General features: G+C 35.4%; 1 protein-coding gene across 17 annotated transcripts in view; it reads right to left on the bottom strand.

Annotated features, from left to right (window-relative positions):
* Positions 1–21248, bottom strand: part of ERC2 (ELKS/RAB6-interacting/CAST family member 2) — a 404176-nt gene that overhangs the window by 119506 nt on the left and 263422 nt on the right. For all 17 annotated transcript variants that reach the window (XR_012057919.1, XR_003962561.4, XR_003962563.4 and 14 more), the window contains 2 exons: positions 15893–16040; positions 2558–2689 (listed from right to left, as the gene is read on the bottom strand). Coding sequence is in view for 1 of the 17 variants with exons in the window: in XM_030283350.4 (XP_030139210.1) it covers positions 2558–2689; positions 15893–16040 (280 nt within the window). In the remaining 16 variants the exon portion in view is untranslated. The remainder of the gene's footprint in view (positions 1–2557; positions 2690–15892; positions 16041–21248) is intronic.

Below are 21248 nucleotides of genomic sequence, written 5' to 3'. Positions count from 1 at the left end.
CAATACAAAAAATAAAGAAAAAAGTAAAATCCATGGTTGAAAAAATGTAAGATAAAGCAATGTCTGGAGTTCACTCATGATTACCCTTGACTGTGTTCTTCTCAAAGGTTATTGAAGCAAGGATTTTGCTATGAATCTCCTGTTTGCTTTCTTTACAAGTAAACATATGCTAGGCTAATCCATTGTTCACAGATTTTGTGGAAATTTTCGGATGACAGCATTCAGAACCAATTCTGAGTCCAACACAAGCTGAAATAAAGCTCTATTCATCTAACCTGTTCTTAGCAACCTCCAAGAAAGTACCTTCCATTACATATATATGAAAGAATGTCCACATTTTGTTTCCACTTACAGATTCATTAGACTCATAGTGAAAAAGTTTTCTTTTTAAAAACTAACCTAGTTGTTCCTGGCAAAATTAAATTTACTGCTCCTAGCCTTTCTCCTTTGGGCACGGGAATACAATTGATCATCGTCTTTTTTACAACAACATTTTATGTATTAGAAGACTTATATCTCCCCTTTGGAACTTTCTAGACTAAACAAACCATGTTCTTTAAGCCTTCCTCACAGGTCATGTTCTTTAAAACTTCTATCATTCTTGTTGCTCTCCTTTTGTCCCTTTCTACTTTGTCTATGTTTCCTGAAGTATGGAGATCAAAACTGTAAACAGCTTTTCAGATGAGCTCTCAGCAGTGCTCCAAGGAACAGAATTGCATCCTGCTTCTTCTTCACTATTATATCTATCCTAGAATTAGCTCCAACTTCATTGCAATGGTATTCCACTGTGCAATTTAGATTACTTTTTCCATGCTATTACCTCAATAGCTGTGACTTCTCCCCTATAAGCAGACTTGTCTTTGCCGAATTTCTCATGACTTATTCTAGACACTCTCCAGTTTATCAAGACTGGAGCAGCTTATTGAGCAGTTTCACTGCTCCTGCTGTGTTTCGGCTTCTTACACCTCTATTCACAATCAAAAATATTAATGGTACTTCTATTTCACCACTGAAATAATCTCTAAAGCAATACTCCACAGAATCAGATAAAGGACAGACCTCTTTGGAACCCTGCTGTAACTGGCCCTCCTGTTTAAAAATGAGCAATGGAAAATTTGTCTGTGGTTGCATACCCATCTCATTATTATTTAAACTAAAAATATATCTTTTAAATTAAAACTTTTATTATTGCAATTAATTTTACATTAGTCATTCATTACATTACAAAATTATGTATTTATTTGCATATTACAAATATCTGGTGGGACAGTGCTAAACACCTGATAAATTAAAAGCTACCACTTTCTGCTTCAACCACAAAACCAGTTACCCTATCCAAGGAAATTAGATTTGCTTGATATAATTTTCCTTGGCAAATTCAAGCACACTAAATATAGGATGGGTATGCTAGACCTGCATTCTTTTTTAGAGAATGGCCCAAAACTACCACCTAGGAAAAAATTTAAAAGTACAAGTGTTAATAAATACTAGTAAAATAGCTACTATTTTATGTGTTCTATGCACCATGCACCTATTTCTACTATTCATATAACATCTCAATGTTCTTGAATATGCTTTAACACTGACTTTCATTGTGTTCCTTATCCATTCTCTTCCCTAAATAAGCTGTTACCATGCATTGAAAAGCACTTGACTAAACGTTAGCTCTCTTACATTGTCTTGTGCCTCAAATTTCTTTCACAGGTTCAGGTTTCTTAAATAAGTTGAAAACAGTGTCTGGGTTTCAGTAATACTGTGGTGGTTATTACCTGTTTTTTCACATCTCTTGCCTTCATTTTGATTTTTTTTTTCATTCCATTCCTTGCATAAAGCCAAAACTTTTTTATTTTACAGATACTTCCATACAATTTTTCCTTCTTTTATAAACTCAGCCAACTTATCTCTGTTAATCAGAAACAGAACCAAACCAAGACAGCAAGTCCTTAATTCCCTTCTCCTCTTTCTGACAGAAAAAGTTGTTCTTAACATGTTCCAAGAATTCAAATGATTATGTATTATGCTGTTCAGGTTTATAGTTTGTGGTTTTGGGTTTTTAAATTTGTGTTAGTATCCAAGAAATCAAGTTTTCTCATTCTTACCTGCTCCTGACTCTAACACAATTCCATCGGTCACTGTAAAAATGTGTAATTTGCCCCTTAGCCTCCTTCTCTCAATTAAGTATTCCATCATACATCCCCATTATATTTTCATCCCTGTCTTTCCTTTTTATTTCTACCCAGACATTATGAACTTATAACCTATTTTAGCATCAAAAAATTATTTTTCATATAAAAGCAATGTTAAATTTTTCCTCAGGCTCCTTCATCAGAAAGTGAGTTACTGGTTTCTACAGACTGTTTTTCTACTCCAGAAAAATAAGGCACCAGACAAAAAGCCAAAATTTAAAACTATTTCGGGACGGAAATAAATACCAGCACTATTAGCCTCGGTTCAAAGAACGTATCATTGCTTATTAGCTCTTTGGAAAATTTATTTTATTCTGAAATAACAAAATAACAAAGTTATAAAACTGAGGGTGAAGAAAGAGGTGACGAACCTGATCTGGAGAGGGTCTGTGGTTGTGCTGTGTCCTCCCAGGAGACCGATGGTGGTGGTGATGGTGGTGGTGGTGGTAGTGGTGGTGGTCATCATCATAGTTATCGGCCATCAGCTTCATTCTGTTTTGTGTCTGTTAAAGATGTAAAGCAAGAAAATTTTATTGCATGTTGGAATGTATTATTCCGACAGTGTCTTAGGAATCTCTTGGCTCTGGGGGCTTTTCAGGAATTTTTTTTGAGCTGAAGGATCTAAGAATAGAAATCCAGACTGCTGGCTCACAAAGAAAAGAAAAGAGAAATAGAGAAATCAAGTATGTGAACACATTCTCTGTTTCAGCTTTCACATGCATAGAATGACATGAAGAAGTCCGAAAAGTAAATGATGACAGATGATGTGTTTGAAGGGCAAAAGATATTCAGCTTTTCTAAATATATTATTTTAGAGCTGCTTTCTATTTTTTTCCAGTCTAACATTATGTCTTAGCAATTAACTTCTTAAATCTCTCTAAAAAGAATATAAAGTGTATTTCAAACATTTACAGTTAGCTACCTAGGCATGTCAGCAACAACCGTGAATAGTTCTAAAAGTTCTATATTGGGTAATTTATTTTAATTGTACACCAGGATCACCCTGCTAAACAATAAGTAAAATGAATCTGAAAACTAGGAGACACAGGCACTTAGAGAAATAAGTGATTATGGAACTTGACACATTACTGAATGGAAGTAAGTCTAAGATATAGATCTTGAAAAACAGATCAACACTTCAGCTACAGCTGTGTACAGATAGTAAAATCTATGTCACCATGGGATAACAAGATACATTTTCGCTCTTTATCACTATTACAATTATTCCATACCATGAAATACATAGACTTGAATAATTCAAACCTTGCTCATAACACCAAAAATATCTTACTACCAATAGTCTGACACCAATGGATATTATTTTTTTGGGGTACCAGGCCTGAAGACTCTCTCAGGCAAACCTGTTAAACTGCAATCAAGTTGTAATTAATTTTGCACTAACAAAACCCAGAAAAAAATGCTGTCAACACCCAAAGATCTCTTCCAAAATTAAAATAATCAGTTAGAAGCATATACAATTAGCATCACACAGATGACTGAAGGAAGACAGCAGTCTTAGCTCCCTTTATGTCATGCTCCAAGGCAGCAGGATTCATGGTAACCCCATTAAGGATGGGAGCTAAACACATTCCCCAGATCAATGAGTTCCAAAGGACCAACAGAAGCAGATGAATTTGAACACAACTCATTTATTCAGTATGTTCCTATATTAACTGGTCTAGCTGCCTTCCAATGCCAAGTGTCATAGCTAGGATGTGGTAAATTTACTTCCAGGACTGCAGTAATTTGATTTTCCTTCATCAACAATTCTATATCAAAGTCTCTGATTAGAAAATTTCACTGGCAAGTATATTTTTATTGAAAATGCAAAACTTGGAGATTGCTATTACATTCCCCAACTTAATGTTGTTTGCTGAAGTTGAAAAGGGATTTTAAAAAAACCCAAGCAAACTAAATATTCATATTATATAAAATTTCAAGTATAACAAAGTCTAAGGCGAGGAAAACAGCCACACAGTCCTAGGAAGTCCTGATGTACCCTTTCAGCAATTAATATTTCTCAGTTGTCACAATGTTTCTCAAGCACTTCACATGATGTTCAATAAAGGATCAGACAAAACTGCTTTACAGGAGGGGAGCTGTATTCAGTTTAAGTAGAAACAACCAACTAACCCAACCAAACCCTCAAGGCATCCCCACCAAAAAGATAAAGGAAACATCACAGGTCAGATATGCACTGTCAGACTTTCTGAGCATCTCCATAGCACTCTAAGAGCATTTTCACAGTATGGTATAGACAGAGAAGAATCTACACAGCTGGAAATAGTTTATTTTCCCCCTCCCAAATACAAAGATGGAAGAAAACAGATGTATGAATTTCAGTTGTGACTTTCTACGATTTTGCTAAAAAGACCATCTCAATCTGAATCATCATGACTGATCTGTTTGTCTTTAGATTCAAAGAGGAAGGCCTTTTGAACTAAAGAGTGAAAAAGATGGAGAATTAATAGATAAATAATAAGCCACTTACTATAAACACTGTCATACTCTGCCTCTTTGGGGAAGCTCCTAAAATTTTATTAGTTTATTTTCTTATCAATGAACAGCCTTAAATTTCCTACCTTTCAACTGTATTCCATAAAGAATGCATAAGTTAAACAAGATGAGATATGCAATCCTAAAAGTGTCCTCTGTAATGAGGTGTTGGGGATTAGGTGTGTCATGGGATAAAAACTGTAAATGAATGATGTCATCTTTCTAATTTGGTGCTGAAATATAAATAAACTACTTCTTATGTTTCTTCCTTTTGCATGCCAGATTGCAGTAAAATGTGCACAAAGAAATGTTAATGCTCCAGTAGTCTTCCTTTAGTGTGCCTGCTATGGGAGCAAAATATACAAGACAAATGAAATTATAACTTCTTTTCCACTCAAGTAACCATCAAACCATCTAAACTTCATCATGACTTGAAACTGCCATGAATTTCTTAAAATTATGCAACTTACCTGGCAATACATTACTTTTAAAAGCTTTTTGTTTTTATTTGTTAGCTTTTCAACTGGTAGCAGATATAATTTTGATGTTCTGTTTGTCTCTGTTTAAGCTACTCCTAGTGCCACATTTCCACAATGAACTGTATTTTTACAGGTATGCTTAGCTTTGACTTAACAAGTACAAAAATCTTATGATTTCAAACTTTCAAAAGCAAGATTTTTGAGGAGGACAAGCAGGAGGATTTCTGGAGAAGAACAAAAGTAAAGCTATCCTGAGGAACAGTACAATCCTTTTCACATCCTTCTAAACAAAATTCTCTAACATCACTTCTGTTTTCTCCCTTTGATAACTTTTTATATTTAGCAGACTTTGAAACGCCAACTACATTTTTATTTGAGGAAGGAATTAATGAACCACATCGGAATTTGTTCAGGACCCCAAGGCTTCACACCCCTACACCTACATACAGGCACACACAGAAAGTTGTTTTCGTGTTGGGACACTGGTTTATCAGCCAGAGGAAAATCCTCATGGTCTGGGTGCCAGAGTAACACATTCAGGGGCTGCTTCAGTGCTGCCTGAGAGGGGAAATGCCACACAGTGACCTGGCAATGCCATCATTTCCTGCAGCATCTTCAGCATGCCTGGGAAGTTCCTGTTCAAGGACACCCAAGACCTTTTCTTACATTTCTTTAGAAAGCACAGCACATTACTCAATACTGACATTTCTGGATGATCAAGAAATTGAATCTTGAAATATACAATAAATGAAAATTAGAGTGGTGATCACACATGCATTCAACCTGTGCAATATCTCATGTGCACCACTGGTTACTTTGCACAAGTCACACCTTATCTGACATAGTTATATTGCACAGGTCAAACTTGTATTCACATTCTCCTCTCACACCTGAAAATGGGGTTTCAAAAAATTTACATAGCCACAGCTCCAACAAAAAAATTGTCATGCTAACAGTTCTTTTTGAAAATGTCTAGAGAACAAGAGGCCTACACCTGAGAAGGAACCTATTTTAATTTGGTTTTATACTAAAAAAGAAAAACATGTTAACTTGAAAAATGCAACAATTAATTAACTCTGTCTCCTAAAGACCATGTATGGCCTTATTAGTTCTAGCCTAAACTGTGTCCTCAGATTTCTTTTTTTGCTTTCAATTTATTGACTACATTCAAAAAATACTGCATCCATTTTGAAATAAAGGAATGATCAAGGAATTAAAAGCAGCTTAGATCTACTTGCACAGGTATATTAACCCTTAGGGCTTGAAACAGTTGTCTTTGATCATTCAATATCACTATTTGCTAAGCTGTCAAGGTCATGAATGGTATGTGTAACTGAATTTTTAACCCACTTACCAAAGAATTTATGACCTAGCACTGCAAGAAAACTGACAGATATTTCTTGTCCTCCTAAAAGTCTGTTGAGTTTAAGGAAGGATATACCAAAGTGAAATGAAAGTCTTTGATTGACTGGTAACAGACCAAATAGCTTAACAGCAATCTGTAAATGTAAAACTGTAATATTAAAACTGTCTTTTACAAAATATTTTAGCAAGGTGGCAATAGGGAACTATGCTTTCATCTGTCATCTGGATCAAGTTAACAATGAAACTCTCATGAATGAGGTTCAAATGAGGAAAAATAGTAAGATTTCTTGCTCTGGGATATAGGTGTAATACAATTCAATAGCTATTACTTTCCTTAGCATTTTCTTCTCAATCTCTTTTCATTTAATGGAATTTGAAATATTTCTAGAATACTCACTTTCAATAGGGTAGGATTTTTCCCTATATGAGAAGGAGGCAGATATAAAGCCTGCAAGATGTCCTGGAGCTATCCTGGGGTCCATTTCTTAGAGCACAAAATTAAAAATCTAGAGACCCACATTCTAGGTTTGATTCTGCGATAGCCTCTTGTCTTTAATGACACAGAAACTCTTTTTCTTGCAATCTCACTGCTTGAAAATAATCCCACATTCTAATTCCATTCTAATAATTCCACAAAAAACTTTGAAAACTTCATGAGGCAGGCATTTAGTTCTAGTCTTCATAATCTTTAATAACAGGTTATTTTAGCTGAGTTTTTTTTCTCCTGAGACAATATTTTAGAAAACAGAAAAGGGCAATGATCTAAAAAATTGCATTCTCCAGACTACAGAGTTCAACAAGTTTATCCAGTAGCTGCATGAAGGAATTATTGGAGTAAATCTAGATTTAATGAAAACATGTGCAACTGCAATCGGTTTTCCTCTATGAGTCCAGTGCTTCAAGCCTGAGTTGCATTAACAAAATGTTTACTAATTAAGCCAGCTCTGGCCTTACACTCTCCAAATAAAATCAGTTTTCACATTAGAACAATTTGCATTTTTGCACATTCTTTGAAAATTGTTGTCGTCTAAAAACAAGGAAAGAATTTCTTACCATTTCTACTTCTGCACAACTCAGAAATAACAAACTGCCATGGAATACAATTTATGTTGGATTTGCTATTTGGCATTCATTAAATGTTGGACAGCAAATGCTGTACTTGACCTCACACACCCCTGAAGTTCAAGAAATTACACTTTTCACTCACAATCTTTTGAGTGACTATATAAGTTTGCATAAAATCATGATTTTATAAAAACAGTGTATTTTCTTATTAAAAAAACCCCAAAATATTACAACAAACAATGTAGACTACCACGTTTGTGTAACAGAGGGCAACAGTCTAGGAAAATAGCTACAAAAGGCATTTGAGAAGGCACCACAGACTCCTGTGCTTCTAAGTTACCGTTATGGTGAGTTTTGATAACAAAAAAGTCACCACAAACTACACAGAAAACTAAAATTAAATGCCATGTAAAGCCTGTATTTCCATAACTTAATAAAGTTCAATAATCCTTTTTTAAAAAACCCTCTTCAGCAAGTTTTCCTTTATTTCACTTCTGTCGTCTCATCAGAATTAAATATTTTTTCTGAGATCAAGAATAACAAGTTCAAGTTCCAACCTTGGAGCCTCTAAAAAATCATCTTCAACCTCACTTTCATTGTTCCACCTGCTTTTGGCATCTCAAGCCTATAGAGATACCTGCATCCTGCACAAGTGATGTGAAAATAAGCCAAAGAGTGAGAAAATCTGCCACCTAGAAAAGATACTTAGAAGAGATTCCTTTGCAATGTTTCAGTTTAAACTTTTGATATACTTTGGGGCACTGTTTCACTAACTATCCAGCTGTGGAAGAAAAGAAAATTCCAAGGCTATTGCTACAAAGCCAAACATTGAGACTGCTCCATTTTTAAGGGTAGCACTTTTCTTCAATCCACATGATGAAATGAGACAAATTGTTAAAACACACCCATCAAGTATGGTTTTGACAGAAGGGTCGTTTTTCCACAAGCCAGAGGATCTGTTAACCTGTTACTGCTCTGAAGGATCTTCTGCCAGTATTAGAGCTGCATGGAAGAAGTGGATTTAATAGACTTCCAGAGATTATATCACTTTATGCTAATTATTCGGGCCACTTTTAACAGTGTAATACTAACAACATCAAGCTAATTATTTTCAAAATAAATTATACTCTTGTCTTCAATTAGTAAAAATATACAATAATATTCAATTCAGGCTTCTTTGTTGCTTATGTGGGGAGGTTTTAGACACCAAGAAAACTCCAATAGTAAAAAAATGAGGCTAAGACTCTTAAGTTCGCAAGCACTCATCAGTAAGTGAAAGATAACAAAAACATTGCAGTATGTTAACTAAGTAGCAACTGCAAATGCTAAATAAGTATGATAATCATAACCGCATGGGTGTTGGAATGCATCACCACGGGGCTGTGTTATGTTTTACTGAGTGCTTTAATTATGCATTTTCTTTTTATAACATCCCTGTAATGTAATCTGTTCTTATATTCTTACTCTTAACTACATTTTAACATGGGTTTTGCTGCTTTGTTTCCTGCCTCCATTGAAGAACACAAATTTTTCCCTGTTAAAATTCCAAATGGGCTAATAAGCATGTTTTTCTTTTCCTGTTATAGTGTATGACTTGTCTTGGAAAGTGTGAGAGACAGGATGCATGCAGGCTCAGAGTGTGCATGATAGCACACTGCAGAAAAGTTTGGCTACTCTGCATTTAACTCTTTTTAGGTTTTACCTCATTAGGATAAGACTGTTCCACACAATGTAAGGGACACAGTCAAGTTTTCATGCTAGGAAAACACATATTTTTATTTTTCACATCTATATTTACTTAACTCATACGGTGTTTTTACATTTAAATCTTAGAATTCTTATCATCTGTAATATGTAACCCAGAGCAATTGATGTTCAGGCCCTGCCTTTGCATGACAGAAAATAGGGATTAAGAAAAGATATTTTCTATTTTCCAAGTTTTCATTAAATCCAGCATTCCACCCAGGGAAAATACAAAATCAATTGCTGGACAAATTAATACTCTGACTCCTCTGCAGCACTGCAAAGTAACTTCTATGTAAATCATTTCAAAGACTCAAGTCTGGTAATTCAGTGTTGAACCTGAGCATAGAAACTTTACAGACACTTCAGTTCTTTTTTAATTAGAGTACTATTTAACTGGTATCAACAACCATTACACCTGCTGCTTTGCCAGATGACAAAATGTGACTGACTTACCCTAAAAGAAGTTAAAGCTCAGAGCAAGCCTCCCTCTTGACAAGCTGAGAGACAACAGCCTCCAAACACCAGCTGGGATATTGGACACTTGGCAGACAGAGACAGGCAGCACTTCCAAGTGCCAAGCAGACACTTATCTAAAGTACTGAGGCCAAATTTCAACTTTTCTGACACTTGTGATTAAACAAAGCTATGCTGAATAGAACATGGACCGTCTGACTCTTTTTGTGCATTTTCCTGCATTTAGAACTTGTGGTTTTGAAGTCTTTTAAAGCTCTGTGAATTAAAAGTATGGCTTGAAGCGCAGGAAATATCTCGTAATAATACAGCATACTCAGTAATGTATAGGCTCAAGTCATGCTAAAGGTATTTGTCTGAGTCCTACTACTAACCTGGGTAATTACATAGAAGTATGTAAGAACATAGACACAAAGGAGTGGGTTAAAGAGCATAATTAAAGCTCTGAAACTATAGCTGCCTGAGGACATCTCAGGCCAGGTCCGACTAAAAACAGACAAGCAACAGGAGGAGGAAGGCTCTCTTTTTTCCTTTTTACAACAGGAAATAACTCATTAAAAAGATACTTCCCCATAATAATTATTTAAAACCAGACATGAATCAGAAACTTCAGCAGCTAAATAAGACCTTAGAAACTGCAAATCTCTGGTTGGCAGCACTGGTCATTTTTCACCATCTTTAATGTCTGAATAGTGAGTTTCAGCTGTAAGTTTTAATACCAAGCCCAGGTCTCCTATTTGTATCATATAGAAAATGTAGCTTAAGTTGAAATTACTACATTTATTCCATTGTATGCAACAAAAATTGCTATATAAAACATACATTTCAATGCATGGGTCGTATATTTAAATACAGACTGAAATGGTGATAACATCCCACCACTGTCTTGATATGCTTAATACAGACACCTTATATATCACTAATTTATTTTTGATGCTGGATTGTAAGAATTACCAGTTTTATCCACAATTACAGCATCAGAAATATCTGACACCCAGTTTTCACAGTATTTTTTTTAGTAGCTGGCTACTTAGCACTGCATTTGAGATCAAGTGTTAAACTATATTTAGTCTTATTGTCACAGGGTACATTGCAGTAGAACATAAGGATTTGTTTAAAACATGTCACATGGAGAAAAATCCTTTTGGCTTGGGAGTTCAGATTGTTATAATGGGGATAGTCACTATTCTTATTTGAGGTACTTAATAACCATTTTCACCTACCAAGCAAGTCAGATCCAGAATTACAAAAGTTCCAGTGCTAATATATATATTATTTTATACCTGCATTACCTACTTTTTCCATTTAAGATTTTCAGTTTTAGGGAAGTTAAACCATTTGTCTGAACAAAGTTCTAGGATAAATTCAAGACCAGATTATCACCAGTGAAAAAAGGCTGCCTTGAGCCATAGCCTGGCTTAAGCTGTGACACAGATCCTTCAAGAATCAAAAAACTCTGAACAGAGAACAAAGAAAAACAGATTTTAAAGCAGGAAAGGGCTCATGTACCAAGGCTGTGGTGCTTTCAGGGGCTGACTGCTAAAGGCAAAAGAAGCCCCTCTCATTGGAAAGGGTTTCTGTAAAAATACCATGCAAGAGACTTTGGATTCCTGAGAGCATAAGGAGGAAAAAGTGATGCCATATCCAGCTATGACCCAAGTCCATCAAATTTTATAATATAAATTGTCAATTCTTACTGAGAATATGTGAAAAGTGTTATGAGAGCACTGCCAACATTTTCGGTATTTTTCCAACACAGAATGTCTTTTGAATCAACTAAACTGTTCAGGCAAAATCTTTTAGCTCCACTCACACATTGCCTTGCCTACCTTGTGCCCCTCCTGTGTTAAGCTACAGGAAAAAGTGGCACTGCACTTCCACCCCCACAGGAACCTGCACTGGGCAAAACTGAGATGCAATCCACTTGCAACGACTGTCATGACCCATGTTCAAAAACACAGACTAAAAATCAGATTAAAAATTAGGAGGATAAACCCCAATGTTAAGACATGCAGAAATATTACTTTAGGCTATTTCTACTTAATAGAAAAGTATAAACTAAAAAGATTTTTAAGATAGTAAGGCCACTGAATGCCTTGTATTGACATAAATGGGATCTGAACAACCACATTAAAATCAGAGAGTAAAAGTAATTTTCTTACATTTGCTGAGAACTTTTAAGGAAAAAAAAAGCCAGGCTGATTAGGAAATTATTAGAACACCTATTCTTACCTGTCCAAAATAAAGAATGAACCTGTGTAGTATAAGTGCAACAGAAATAAAACTAAAATTTAAGGGTCTCAAACTTCTCTTTCGTTTAAAATTAGGTGCTTAAAGCTTGAACAAGACCAATATTATGAGTAATAGTAAACAGCATAAACCCAAGAGGTAAAAAAGAAGCAGAGTGGCCAATTATGTCTGCAGTACCCCTGTGAATGGCTTCTTAACAGGATTCTACTCACTGTGCAGTAATACTGCACAATTCAACTCACAATCAATGTCTGCCTGAAGCAGATCTCTGTAAACAGCAGCAGCAATACAATAACAACAAGAATAATAATAAAATTAATGCGGTCCTACAATACTCACACCTGTGCAATTCAAGGCAATCAGAAAGATTAAATTGGTATCACATCAGAAACTGAAGCAACAGTGATGAGGAACCAACCCCAGAGCTGCTGCTGTTCACAAGTGCTGCAGATAACAATGTCTGTAATGACACTGTAAAAAACCAGTGCCTGACTTTTCTGCTCCCACACTTGTTAAACATATAGAGAGCTTAAATGCAATTAATTAATTCACAGTGCTGCAGAAAAATATTTTAGGCTGCCAGAATAATCATAATCACAACAACTTCTAATAATAAGAATATTATTTTCTCATACAGTAAAATAAACCTTTTCAATATCATAAAATAGTGCAATAAAGCTGAATTAATCAGGGAAAATACAACTTGGGGTATTTTGTTATTCTTGAATGCTTGCTGTTACCACCATAATATCAGAGTAGCAAGGTTTCTCAAGTATTTAACTAGAAGAGTATATGAAATGCAACACACTGCCCACAATTCCACTTTACTCATTTGCTGGTGAAAGAGCTTTTTAAAATATTTACAGGTTAATTAGTAAGAAATAATTCTGTGTATTGCATGCAGGAGAAAATATTGCTAGCTGTTAGTTTGCTGAGGAAGCGTGATAACACACATTTTTAAAATTCCTTGATTGTTTCTCACCCTTTTTGTTGCATTAGCAATATGCTGATGTGATGAAATATAGAGCAGTGAACTAAAAAATTCTGCCAAACACCAGCTTTGCCTCTGGCCAGAGTATTCTGTACACCTGCAGCCCTGAAAGTACTGGAAAGGTTTCCAATTTCATGTTTTGAGAAGAAAAATAAAATGCTCTCAAGGAGTTAGAAGACCTTGCATTTTGGCCAACTGCACTTACATTTTTGGCACTGTGAAAAGAGACAACTGGGACATTTTCTCTCAGTATCCAAATTCAGGATGAATCAGTAACAGCAGTGTCTTCTGCTCTTCCCAAAAATCTCTTGAGATTCCAAAAATTGATTTTTTTTAGCTAATTACTTCATAAAGGATTGCATCACTGTACAAATTTATCTAAAAATACCTTCTCAGAATTCTCATAAGGAATCTTGGCCAGGGTGATTATGCACATTATGTAATCACTCAGCCAAGACCACATGGTAATTTTGTTTAATACTGTATTACTGAAAGGGTTTTTTTTAAAGCCTACTACAAAGTACTACAGCTTTCAAAATATAGCATTTGGTCTATAAATCAAAGCAATGCCAGTGGTCTTGTTTGCTGGGAGTGCATTGCTACGTTTCCCAATTATTTAAGCAGTAAACAATAAATATTTAACTGACAGATTGCAGCTGCTGAATTGTATTTAAATCATTACAATTAAATGTTTGTTTCTTGTGAGAAAATGTGTTTGCAACACAGAGGTCAGAATTATTATTACTAATTTTACAGCTGAATACACTGTGATGCAAATAATTTTTCTAGGTTATGTAGGTTTCGACATAAAAACAATTCTCTTCTTCCATCTTAAAAATAACAGAACATTTACTTAAACTCACACAGTCACAATCCATAAAAAGATGGCTCAACTCATTCATATAAATAACATTTTAATCTTTAAAATATGACATGCCTATCTGTAGCTTTATTAAAATAAATCATAAATATTCCCATTTCCTGACAAAGGCAGAATATTTCACTTCTCTGAGATGCCTCTTTTTATTTTGCAGTGTGAAAAATTGTGACAAATTATTTTAAAATCAATGTATTAATAGGGGTTTACAAAATGTATTCAACATTCACAAAGGCCAGAAAATGTGGATGTATATGAGAGGAATATGGATTTTTAATCATGGACCAACATGTTATTTTGCCTCTCAAAGTAAAAAATCCTCTTATAATGTAGAACAGGGATGAATTTAGGGCTTTATGTTTAGCATTATCTAGTGATTCATCTTCTAATATTTATAAATATTTCTCCTTTGATGATTGCATTAGGCTGGAAAAACTGGGCTTTTTTGAATTCTCTCTTTCAGCAGTGTAACAACAGTGGAAATGGAGGGTGGGACAAATAAGAGCAGAAGAAAACAAGCAATGCTGCAGCTGGACATTCACTGAGGTTCCTGACAATCAGAAACAGCTCGAGAGAGCATCTCTCAAGGAAACAGAGGAACTGAACCACACAGGGGGGATCTGCCACTGCCCCTGCCCAGCAAAGTCAGGGCAAGGCTTTGTGCTGGATGCACATCAGAAACCTTTGGGGGCAGACAGTGGTTCTCCCCAAAGGGATTAAAGAAGTATGAGTGAAGTCTACAACCTCTATTATCAGATAATTCTTAAGTGTAGTAAAGGGGTGACCTAGTTAAACCACATTCCTGTTCCTGGTGACTCTTTTTTTGTGGTGTCTGAGATAACAGGGAGATTATTTTGGCATCAATTTAATCTAGTTAAATAGCTTTACTGAAGATCTTTATCGCTATAAATAATGGAGGTATTTGAAGTATTTGGTTACAATTCTAACTGAAGTTATCCAACACAATGCTTCTCTAGCAATCCTCTTCCTTCTCTCTGTCTGAAGAAAGTTTTGAACACGTTCCAGCTATAGCTTAAAGGTACAACACCAAAACAAAACAAGCACAACAACAAAACAATTGCTCAGTTCTCTGATGGACATTTTTTTTAAATCCACGATATTTAAAGGTATCATGGAACATGGCAAAGGGGTGTATTCATTTACTCTTCAGTAACCTAAGATGAAGGCAACAAAGGGAGATGTCTGAAAAAGAAAATAAGTACCCTCTCTTTTCCAAAGCAAACCAAAACAAAAATCTCTAAAATTATTTTGAACTCAACATCATCTGCTCTGGTGCAGCACAGTGATCAGTGATTAAAAGCATGAAGCATGTCTGCCTATTTATCATATAGATTTTGATGAAATGCATCTGGGAAGCTGACTGACCTGAGACACAACTGTATCATGGCCAGAACATATGTGATAATATCTGTTCCTAGAGGGTTTTTAAAATTATATAGTTTTTATTTAAACCTCAAATTACTTATAATGTTGAAGACATTGTGATTTTTATCCATTTGAGAATTTATATTAAGGATAATCACAATTTCTAGATAACCTTTCAAAAAGCCTGAAGCCTTCTGAAAACACAATTATTTTACAACAGATGAGCAAATAACTGAGCAAGAGGAGGTTAAAAAGAGTCAACAGAATGGACAGAACTTGCTTTATGCAAAGAGCATCTGCTGTCCTCTTTCACAGAATTAAGGCTGGAAACCATACAAAGAAGGAAAACAAAATGTATTAGCTGCATATAATATGAGCCAAGCAAATGTGCAGCTAATCCTTAACAACTCCAGAGAAGCAATAAACACTTAAATGGAACACATCCTAACTTGTGCAACCGCTGACATGTGTCAGACCTGGCCTGAACACTTCCAAAAGGACATCAGCATAAAACAGTACAAATAAAAATAAGTGCCAGTTTTCTGTTGCTCTGAAAGTATGAAAAGTAAAGTCTCCCCACCTGCTGTTTTAACTGATGTACTAATCTGTCCTTCTCTCGTTTAAGAGCCATTACTTCATCTTGAGTCTTCTTTTTCTTTGAAGCAGACAGCTCAAGCAAGGCAATATTTGCATCTTTTTCACTAATTGCAGCGAGCAAAGCTTCCTGTCTGATAAAATAAAATAAAATTTAAATTGTTATATTCTCATGAAAACAATATATACTGCTATACCACACTATGTGAGATGTTTCTTTCAATCACTCAGAGAACAATCACCTACCTTTGGAACACTTCAAATAGCAAACACTGTCAGTTCTAACCAAATAATGAAATAAACTAATTAGCCAAAAGTTTCTCTTTATAGACTTTTCATTATTTGCTTCATCAACCATTTATCTCAGTCTATTTTACTACAATATGATATCTAACAATAGTTCAGTGAAATGTCTTACTTTTAAAAATCTTAGATTTTTTTTTTGTAATTCACTTTCCTGAATTCTAGAATACCTTGCACAAAGCTCTTTTGACTTATCCAGATCACAGAGATTGAATAATAGAAAAAAAATAAGTGATATTGATACAACCAATTCTTATATTATCCTGTTAACTTGGGTTCTCAGTGCAGGAATCTCTGGATGTCTTCCTCATATTTACTTACATGTTTTCCTATGGATTTATTATCATGTGCTGGGTCAACACAAAAATATATTTCTAAAAGTAAAATACCAGTTTTTTGATCTGATTGTTCATGAGAAATAATTTCCTTTGCAATCTTGACCCCTCAGTTTTAGAGGGCAAACAGAATCTTACAGCACTCAGATAAATATGGGATAACACAGACACTCACAAGGGTACATCACAAATAGTTTGTGAGGAAATATGACAAGGGCAATTTTTTACAACATGCAGTTGAAAGCAGAGGTCTTGCAGTATCTAAAATCCTCATGCTCTGGCAAGGCCATAATCTGTCCTTTAATTTCAAAAATAAAAGAAATTTATTCACTTTCTGCAATGTATTCAGAGACAGACTATGACTTATCAGCCAAGAAAGAGCACATAATACCTAATAGCTTTTAGAAAAGAGTACATTATGGTCTGCACCTTTTCCCAGAACTATATAAGATTAATCATTAAAAAATAAACATGGATAAATGAATCATAAATTAACCTTAGGCTCCAACTGCTAATAAATGTAAGAATACAGCTCGTGAACTTCATACAGTCAAGGTGAGTTAAAAGTTTGGAATTTTCACAGTGCTTTACTTGCCAGCAAAAATGTCAAGGAAGTTACTTCACTTTTATTTCAAAGTTTCTAATGTATTAATATAAATATTTATAGGACAATATTTCTGATGGAGTCAAAGAAAAACAACCCATTTATTTTAGGCAAAGTTATGCGACATGGATCAATTTTAGATAAACAGTTGCATTTTATTCATACACTTTAATAGTCTCATTTATTATTCTGTCTTGTTCATTCAAATCTCAGTTAAATGATGTTTAAAAGAGAATGCTGTAAGACTCCAACAGTCTTAATTTAAATTATAGTTATGAATTCTTTTAAATAACAAATATTATATTAAAAATAGATATCAGAGGGTTGCATATCCATAATGTTAATTTGAAATGAAGTATGGGTACACTGTTTTTCTATAAACCTCATAATAATGCATAAAAATTGCTGTGTAGTAATTTGTAAAAGACTGTCAGTTTGTTGATGTGTTGTGCTAAGTACCTTTTCCATAACATTTTTATTAAAATATCAGATTTTTAATGCACCAAAATAGAAAAAAAGAGGTGATTTGCTATTCTATTCATTTCCTCTGAACTTGCAGAAAACAAGCAATTTATCATAAAATCATGGAATGCTTTGGGTTGGGAAGGACCTTAAAGCCCATCCAGTGCCACCCTGCCATGGCAGGGACACCTCCACTGTCCCAGGATGCTCCAAGCCCTGTCCAGCCTGGCCTTGGGCACTGCCAGGGGCAGCCACAGCTGATCTGGGCACCTGTGCCAGGGCCTCACCTCCCCCACAGATGTCAGGCATGATAACACAAGTTCTCTGGCAGAAATAAAGGTATTCTGTGACTTTAAAGCCAAAGAAAAGGAAACAGCATATTGCATATGGGCATAGAATATCTTCTTTCAAATTAAAAAAGGTTCCCTCCTCTGCTTCTCCTTTCTGAGAGCACAATGACATGAAATTACAGAGGAAGTTAGTTATAAGTGTAACAATGCTCCAGTTACAATATCTCAAGATAAACATTAATACTACCATCACAAAATTACCTATTTTTTCTAGGTGTTAAAGAAACCTAAATCTCAGAATTTCCAAGGTTTTAGAATATATTTAGGTTCATTCTTAAGTTGTGTAGTTTAACTCCATGCCAGCCAGCCCAAATATGTCTGCTCTCTAACAGCAAATTCAACAGTAAATACTTGTCACCCATGAGGTTTTTAATTATATATAGTCATTTAACATATATTACAGCTGTAAAAAGCCAAAAATTGAATAAAATCATTCAATTAAAGGTTGAAAAGGACATGAAGCTATACTGAAATCTTACTTCTCTGAAGTTTAGATCATGTCACTGCCTCTAAATTGGCAGTAAAAACACAAACATGACCAGTGAGCAAGAAAGTCAGAACTACTGAATTATTTGGTATAATTTCAACATCTGATAATAGGATTCAGTCACATCCAGCCCACTTTAAAGTAACAGATGCGGTGAAACCTTTCATGGGAGAGGAGAGCCAGTCAACATGCTTTGAAAAATCTGAACTCTACAGCCCCAAACCCACAAAATTTTGCAGACCCTAGCATGTATTTTCTCAGCTGATGGGGATTTTCCTATCTTGGGAAAATATGTAACCAAACACTTTATTCCAGGAAATAATGACTCATATCAAGCACTTCCAGGAAATGATGGTTCATAGTCATGTGAAATAGCTGCTGTCAAATGACACCACAAGTGGTCCACTGAGACACTCCAAGATTTGAATCAAACCCACAGCACATATATGTTTAAACTGCCCCCCCAAAATTATTGCCAACATATTTTTTAAATCTTTGTAGTTAATTTAAGTGGAGCTGGGAGGAAACGACTGTGTAACACGAGGGTGGGGATTTTTGGGGAAGTGCTTCCCCAGCCATGTGGAATGATGAACACGTCAAAAGCAAACTCACACTGCCAGCACTCTTGGAGGCACCCAAATGTGAGGCAGCCTCTGCTGAGAGGCTGCAAAGCCTCAGCTATCTGGGACAAGGTGTTTTTGCTCTGGCATGGTGCCACACAACGTGCTGATGGCTTCCAGACTGGGGCTGGCTCCCACAGCCTGCCCAGGCTGGGCACAGAGCTGTCTGCACAGACATATTCCTGGATGTGGCAGCAGATTATCCATGTTTATTAGCATGGATAATCTGAACAGCAACAACCTCAAACATAAGTGGCATTTAACCAGGCATCCCAGTTAACAAGAGGTTGGCACAGCTGGTCTATCCTACCAAATGATACATCAGTTGCTTTAATTCTTGTTAATTAACTACTCCTGTTAGAGGGAAGACAGAGAAGCCCAAAGTTTTTATTATTCTTTTTCAGAGTACAAAATAAAGATGCAGCTTGTGACAGAGCACCTGAGGAAAGCCTCCTTTACTCCTGCATGGCCGAGGATCCAGCCCCCACTAAGTCCCTGGAAGACAGAGATGGAAAAAGCCCTTGCCCACACTTGTGAGGCACTGGAAATGAAGAGATCCAAGCATTTATGAAGCAGCCTCTCGGGACAGATCAGGATCTCTATTTTATCATATCCTGTTTATTACATATTGCACACTTGTTTACCCACATCTGTGAAAGTTGTTATGCTAGCCTGTCATCAGATTTCAACTTTCCTATGGAAGAACAAAATCTCATGGACAGAAGCAATTAATTTTAGCTATTCAGTGACCTTGCTAAAAAATTTAAATCGCTGTTTTTGTAGCAAACATTTGAAATGAGATTATCTGGCCACTAGGAACAAGGTTAAGATGCCAGCAAAGTGGCTGACAAAAATAATTTTCTCACCTACAAACACAAAGAAACTTCATTCAAAAATGTAAACTGGTGGCAAGGTTTTTACCTAAATCTCTCAGGTAAGTCATACACTTCTACTTTGCTGCTAGAAAATCAAACTCATCATGAGTTTTAGTGCTAGAATTTTTAAAAATCAAGACCTGATTTGGCACCAAGAACAACATACAGCCTGTTACAGTCTCAGCTAACATGCCTAAGAGTGTAAGCATAATTTATAATTCCTAATTATCTACTGTGTCAGGAAAAAAATTACTATCCAAATACAGTTCTACAGAGATGTTATCACTATTTGCAGCCAAAATGTCTCCTTATTGTTTAATAAATTATAGCAATAAAATACATTTTAAAATAATTTATTAGAGCAGTGGATTAAATGACATTCTTTAACAGTAATATTTATAAAGACTAATCCCTTTTGTTATTAGTAGTTTTTCCTCTCTTTTTTTGGCAAACTAATCTGTTATACAAATAACATGGTAGTATTTTTAACACCAAAAAAAAATCTGTCTAACTTCTCATAGTAAAAGTAAATCCTCAAATTAAAAAAAATATATATTAAAGATAACAGCAAATGCTCCAAATTGGTAATTATTCTGTACACTTGTCTTTCACCTTCATAGAGTAATTCCTAGGATTCCACTATAATATGCTACTTAGTGCAAGGAGAGGAGGAAAACTTCTTCCTGGAAAAGCAAAACTTTGAAATTAAATTTCTCCTCCTCTGGCAAAGGCTGACTGCAACAACCAACAGCAGCCTAAGGCAAGTCTCCTTACTAGAGAGCCAGTGAATACAACAGTCTCTGAATAAGCTGAGGGATCTGGGCTGACAGTCCAAGTGCTTCCACTAAGAGGTACCAAGGAAATTGGCACAAAAATCTGACTTTACTTTATGTCACTTCATATGCAATGCAAAAGAACAGATCAAAGAAACACTACTGCTCTGATGGCCAGGAATTTACACAAGTTGTGTTCTACCCAAAATTCCAGTTTGTATAATGTTTTCATTAACTAATGAATGATGGACTAGAAAATCTATTTGTTACATTTCAATGAGGCTTCAGAATTGGGGGGATTTTCATGTGCCATGAAGACAGGAATAAAATTGGTCTTTACAAACCAAAGATGTTGTCTAGAGGAGTAAGGAGAAACTCCATATTGGTGATCTGTTGTGAATAGGGCAAGTATCAGATTAAGAAGTAAAACCAAAAATAGACTGCAAGGCAGAAGTGAGTCTTTTCATCTACACAAAAGGTCTCGACTGAAATATTTAATTCAGTACTCTGTGAAAAATGTGGGAAAAGGCAGA

The sequence above is a fragment of the Taeniopygia guttata genome, chromosome 12, assembly GCF_048771995.1.
Source record: "Taeniopygia guttata chromosome 12, bTaeGut7.mat, whole genome shotgun sequence".
NCBI classification, from domain to species: Eukaryota; Metazoa; Chordata; class Aves; order Passeriformes; family Estrildidae; genus Taeniopygia; species Taeniopygia guttata.
The sequence above is the reverse complement of the archived record's forward strand: the minus strand, read 5'-3'. Positions and strand labels throughout refer to the sequence as shown.